Genomic DNA, 6,275 nt, shown 5'->3' with positions numbered 1-6,275 from the left:
TGAGACAGGTTTTTTTTAAATATTTTTTATTTTAATAACCTTTCTCTTTTTTTTAACATTTTCTTTTCCTCTCGCATAATTTTTTTTTCCTTCATTAAATTCTTTATACAATTAAAAATCATTTTATTCTCTGAATTTTTTTTTCAAATTTTCTCATTCACAGAATTTTGAGAGTATAATCACAGATCATTTCTCGGATATGTTAGAAAAACCTGTGTTTTCTTTTTTTTTAAATCGAAACATTTCAATAATAATAATTACATATATTTCTGTCATAAATTAATTTTTTTTCATTTTACGAATAAAAATCGGTCAATTTATTACAATTTTTTTTTCTGATTTTAATAAAAAATATTTTCAAATCTATTTAAAAAAAAGAAAATTGATTTAAATTTGAAAATCGCCCTTCGAATTGACGATTTACAAATTTATTATTTATTTATTTACTTATTTAATTTTTTTTTCTTTATTCGACACATAAAATGAATCGCGCCCGTGGAGAGAATTGAAAATGCAAAAAACTATGTAGAAAAAGTATGTGAATATTGATCTTTTCGACAGGCATTCTAAGATTCTTCGAAAAAGCGGATTTCGACACCGATAGTGAATTATTTTTTTTTGTACGAGTAATTTACAATGATTTTTTTTTCTTCATGTCGCTTGAGCTTTCTATAGCTTAAAGTAATGAACATTTCTTTTTTTTTTGTTTTGTCGTTTTTTTTAAATGCATTACACATCTCCCCCTTCTTTCATATGCCTTTCCTTTCTACGACCCACGACTAATCCATTTTCGTATATATTTTTTATTCTTAATCAAAATCCATATTGCCTCCTCTTCCTCTTTTCAAAAAATTATTAAAAAAAAAAATTTTTCGCAAAAAATAAATTTTTAAAACTATGAGTTGGGGATATCACACATTTAAAATTTTAACAATAGGAAATAAAAAAATAAATAAAAGTTAAAAAAATATTTTGTTGGTATCACGCATTTTAATAACAAAACGAAATTCTTGACGGAATTTCGTGTAATAAAGTATATTTTATTTTTTTTTATAATCTTTCGCCAACAATACTATTTATTTTATTACAGTAACAATAAAATAACAGCAATCAGATAAATTATTTGAATTTAAAGAAAAGAAAATCGTTTTTTCAACAAATTTGAAAATTAAATAAATATTTTTAACATTTATATATTCATTTTTCAGTAACATTCATTAATAACATTTTTTCCCCAAGCCTTCAATATTATTAACCGACCGTGAGATAATTTAACCCGCAAAAAAAAATAATCAGCGACTTTTTTTCACTTATCACATTCTTTCACAAACTTTATTAATTAGACACAAAAAGCCAAAGGTAAACACTTTTTAAAAAAATTTTTTTATTTACCCTATTAAAAAGTATTTAAAAAAAATAAAGCATTCATTCTCGAATAAATTAATTTCTCACGGTAAAAATCGTTAATACACGATTTTTTCAAAATTACAATTAAGTTCATTTTATAAATAGACAATATAATAGGATTTATGGGATCGCGTTATTTTTTTTATTTTATAAAGTTTTATTTTTATCGTTAGTCATTTATTTATTTAAATATTAACCTCGTTTACTCATCGTCATTTATTGTTTTCATTTATTAACCGACATTACTCTCAGTGGTTTCAGTTATTTTTTTTCCCCACTTCTTTTTATATTTTTAAAACGCGCGTAAGGATTTACAATGGACATTACCTACTTAAAAAGGCGGTGCTTAAAAAATGGGACGGCAGGCAAGCGGAATCGGGTGAGACACTCGCTGAAAGAGTCCTTGACTCATTACGAAATTCAATTCACTCTCATTTACAGATTCAATGAGATTTTTGTAGAATTAATGCGCATTTCAATGATTTGATAGAATTATTATAAGTATATTTGACGAATAGTGATCCAATTGGCGTGTTTTAGAACGCAGATAACTACGACGCATGTTTTTTGACTCACGGGGAACTACTGCGCATGTATTTGACACACAGAGATCTACTGCGCATGTTTTTGACACACAGAGATCTACTGTGCATGTTTTTGACCCACAGAGATCTACTGCGCATGTTTTTGACACGCAGAGATCTACTGCGCATGTATATGACCCATAGAGATCTACGGCGCATATATTTGACCTTGAGAGGTCTTCTGCGCATGTATATGATCCATAGAGATCTACGGCGCATATATTTGACCTTGAGAGATCTTCTGCGCATGTATATGACCCATAGAGATCTACGGCGCATTTATTTCATCCACAGAGATCTATTGTGCATTGTATGTCACTCACAAAGATCTAATGCGTATGGCTTACACTCACAGAGATCTACTGCGCATTCTTTAAAACTACAATCATCTAGTGCGTATATCCTTGACCTATAGAGCCCAACTACGACTGTTATATCTTTAAAGAATTATATTTCTCACGTTATTTTCTCACAAAGACCTTCTACGCATGTATTTTTCAAATAGAGATCTACTGCGCATGTATTTGTCCCATAGAGATCTACTGCGCATGTAATTAACCCTTAATGATCTACTGTGCATTTATTTGCCTCACAGAGATCTATTGTACGTGTTTTAAATTCACAGAAGTCTACTGCGCATATTTCACACCCACAAAGATCTACTTTGGACCTTTGGAGATCTACTACGCATGTGTGTAACACACGAGGATCTACAGCGCATATATTGAGTCTACACATGCGCAGTAGTTCCCTTTCGATCGTATATATGTTAGAAGCGAACGCCTATGCTAAATTTAACCCTAAAGCATATTTGCGCATCTCATTATAAAGATCTACTGCGCATAAACTACACATGCGCAGTAGATCTTTTCAATAAGATGCGCAAACATACTTTTGGATCCAATACATGTTTGCAACGCATATATTCAACGCATAGAGATCTACTGCGCATCTATATTACTCAAAAAGATCTACTGCGCATTTGTCGAGTATTATACATGCGCAGTAGATCCCTATGTATCAAATACATGCGCAGTAACATTCCACGTGTAAATAAGACCCTAAAAATATCAATTTCACCTAGAATTGAATTTCGTAAATTGATTAGGATCACGGAAGGACATTTTTGTTTTTTCTTGTTATAAAAGTTGTGTTTTCGCCCCTTCTATGACAAATCAAGAAACAAGTTCGATACGACTTTTTTTATTTATATTATTATATTATAATTATTATTAGTATTATTATTATATAAGCGTGTTGAACGATAATACGTCGTTGCGGCTCCATTATTCGCGGACAAAAATTTCCATTAAAATTTTTTTTTCACTTTCTTGCTCTTTTTTGACAATAAAAGCTAGATTTATTTTTTTTCTTTTATCTGCCTCGTGACAAGCGCGCAGGTACCACGTTTACTCTTTCGGATAAAACAGGCACACACGTTGAATTTTTTTTTTTCATTTATTTATTTATGTATTTCGACGCTAATAAATCACAAGAATAAGAAGAGTGCGATTTTATAGAAAGCTAATTTATGCAAATCGAATATTTTTTAATTTATGCTTTATTTTTTTTCTTCTTCTTCTTCTTCTTATCTCTTCGTTTTTTTTCTTTTAAACAAAATTGTTTTTTGCACGATTCTATTAAAAAATGCTGCACCAAATTTGAGGTATATGTAATTCGATTGTACCGACAAATTTTTTTTTCCGTTTATCAGGTCACACAAAGTTTTTTTCTCATTTTTCATTCTTTCATTTCTTAAAAAATAGAAGAAAGAAATTATTTTTACTTTGTAAATAATGAAAAAAAAATGAATAAAGTCTAATAAGAGGATTTGAAAAAATTTGCCAGAATGTCATTAAATTGTTCATTCAATCAATGACTATTCGTTAAAAATTAAAAACAAAATATCCAGTTCTCGAAATGACAATTATCGCAACAAAAAAAAATTGAAAAAATACCAATGTCGTATTTTGCTTTTGTTTATAGGGGAAGATTGGTATACGTCATATTTTTTGCGACAATTGTCAATTTCTAATTTTAAAATTTGTAATTGTTCACAGAAAAAATATTTTTTTTTCATATTACAAAATAGAATTAATTTAGAGTGTAAAAAATAAATTGTGACTATAATTACGATTCACAATTTTTTTTAGGGGAAGTTCAACCGTTTTTTTACACTCTTGATGCAAAGTAATAAAACGCACTTTTGACGATATTTTTTTCAGTTGCGCACAACTATTAACGATTAGAGATCTACTGCGCATAAAAATTATCAATACTGATCTATTGCGCATGCGCTTTTCTCAATACTGAACTTGCGACAATTACAATTGTGAAATAGCTGATCCAGCGCGCATGTATTAATTGTCAGTTAAATGATCTATTGCGCATATGCCAATATTAATTAATACTGATCTACTGCGCATACGTACTGCTAATCTTGATCCAAAGCGCTTGTAAAATATCAATACCAATATTGATCTATGACGCATGCGCAGAACTAATATTGATCTACGACTCATGCGCATTACCAATATTAATCTATGACGCATTCGCATTACCAATAGTGATCTATGACGCATGCGCATTTCCAATATTGATCTATGACGCGTGCGCATAACCAACAATGATCTATGACGCATACGCATAACAAACATTGATCTATGACGCATGCACATTACCAATATTGATCTATAACGCATGCGCATTGCCAATATCGATCTACAACGCATGCGTATTACCAGCACTGATCTACAGCGCATGCGCATTAATTTTTTGTTTAAAAAAACGAAAAGAAACTGCAAGAGAGGAAGTTTCAAACAGTTTTTCGTTTCTTCAATCAACTTATAATTGAAAAAAATATATCGTTAAATTACCTAAGCTTGGCAGATTTCATAATTTGTTTTTGAGGGGGAAGCACATGAAATCCTTAGGTTAGGTATTCACACTGGACATGAAAGGAAAAAAATAAAAAGAATTTTTTCAAACCTCAATTCGACAGATATGTAATTTTTTGCGAGGGTTTATTTTGGGGAAGAGGAGGCTGCTGGATACTTTGATTAAGATTTTGTTTATTTTTTTTTTGTATAATTCGGTCGGATGTTAGTAAAAAACCGTACACGCGTTTATTTCCGACGAATCGCCTGAGTTTTTATTTATTTTTTTTCAAAGTTGTGTGTATGTTTTGTTGTGCATCCTCGGACACGGTCGACTCCGATCGACACACTCGTGCAGTCGATAAAAAAGGCAACTCGTTGGAGGAATTTTATTATTTTTTTTGTATTATACAACTATAAGGCTGTTAAGTAGTTCATAACGCACGTGCGATTGATTTCAATTTTTTTTTGTTTTTTTTAAATTATTTTTTATTTAGATTCATCACCTCGGATTTATTTTTTTTTTGGTAATAATTTAATTTAATTTAATGAGGATAGCGTAACGAGGATCAGACATCGGCAGTGCGTGATGTGACGCTCGGTGAACGACTATGAATAACGACACGATGACCATTTTTCGTGACGAAACCATCACTTTCGACAAGCACTGCCGTTTGTCTGACGCGCGGATCCATATCGGGATCATCGCTTTCCTCACTGGGACCGCCGAGACGTTGTTGTTTATGCTTCCTCCATGCATTTTGTATAAGACGCGCGCAATATTCTTCACGTTGTCGCCATAATGTTGATGATACTGGTTCATAGCCAACTTCATCGGGTCTTGTTTGCACTTCGCCCAATTCGGCAGTCTCCTCAATTGGATTGCCCTTTCTTGCGAAAAAGTCTTTTGTGAGAGCATCGAGGATATCAACGCAAAACATAAGGTCACCCTTACATATTGGGATATCCATCGATACAATCTTATATTTATTGGGCTTGTGTATTTGTAATGGCGGTTCAAGGACGTCCAAGAATTCTGATAATTGATCGTAACGAATATATTGCGTACCATCGGGATCAAATTGCTGCCATATCTCATAATACATATCGTAATCATCGTCGGTAAGACCTTCTTGAACGTCCTCGGTTGCTTGAGAATAATTCTCTAAAATAACCGCAATGTACATATTGATGACAATTAGAAAACTAATCACCAAATAGGAGAGTAAATAGGCAATTCCAATTGTTGATGAACCACAATTTCCCGGATAGCCAATTTCATTGTTTGGCTCCTGACAGTCCTCTTCGTTGATAATGCCGTCCAATACGTCGTTCCAGCCAGCTGATGTTGACATCTGCCGGGCCAAAATTATGTTAAAGTGAGTGAAAGTGAGAGTGCGAAGCAACA

At 31.9% G+C, this 6,275-nt stretch overlaps 1 protein-coding gene across 17 annotated transcripts in view; it reads right to left on the bottom strand.

The window, feature by feature from the left end:
• Nucleotides 1–379: 379 nt before the first annotated feature.
• Nucleotides 380–6,275, bottom strand: part of LOC122504024 (sodium channel protein para) — a 108,690-nt gene continuing 102,794 nt past the window's right edge. For all 17 annotated transcript variants that reach the window (XM_043614848.1, XM_043614847.1, XM_043614849.1 and 14 more), the window contains one exon: nt 380–6,222. In XM_043614848.1, coding sequence (XP_043470783.1) covers nt 5,437–6,222 — 786 coding nt within the window. In that variant the 3' untranslated portion in view covers nt 380–5,436. The remainder of the gene's footprint in view (nt 6,223–6,275) is intronic.

The sequence above is a fragment of the Leptopilina heterotoma genome, unplaced genomic scaffold, assembly GCF_015476425.1.
Source record: "Leptopilina heterotoma isolate Lh14 unplaced genomic scaffold, ASM1547642v1 Lhet_275, whole genome shotgun sequence".
Classification (NCBI taxonomy): domain Eukaryota; kingdom Metazoa; phylum Arthropoda; class Insecta; order Hymenoptera; family Figitidae; genus Leptopilina; species Leptopilina heterotoma.
This window is presented reverse-complemented; position numbering and strand designations above follow the sequence as displayed.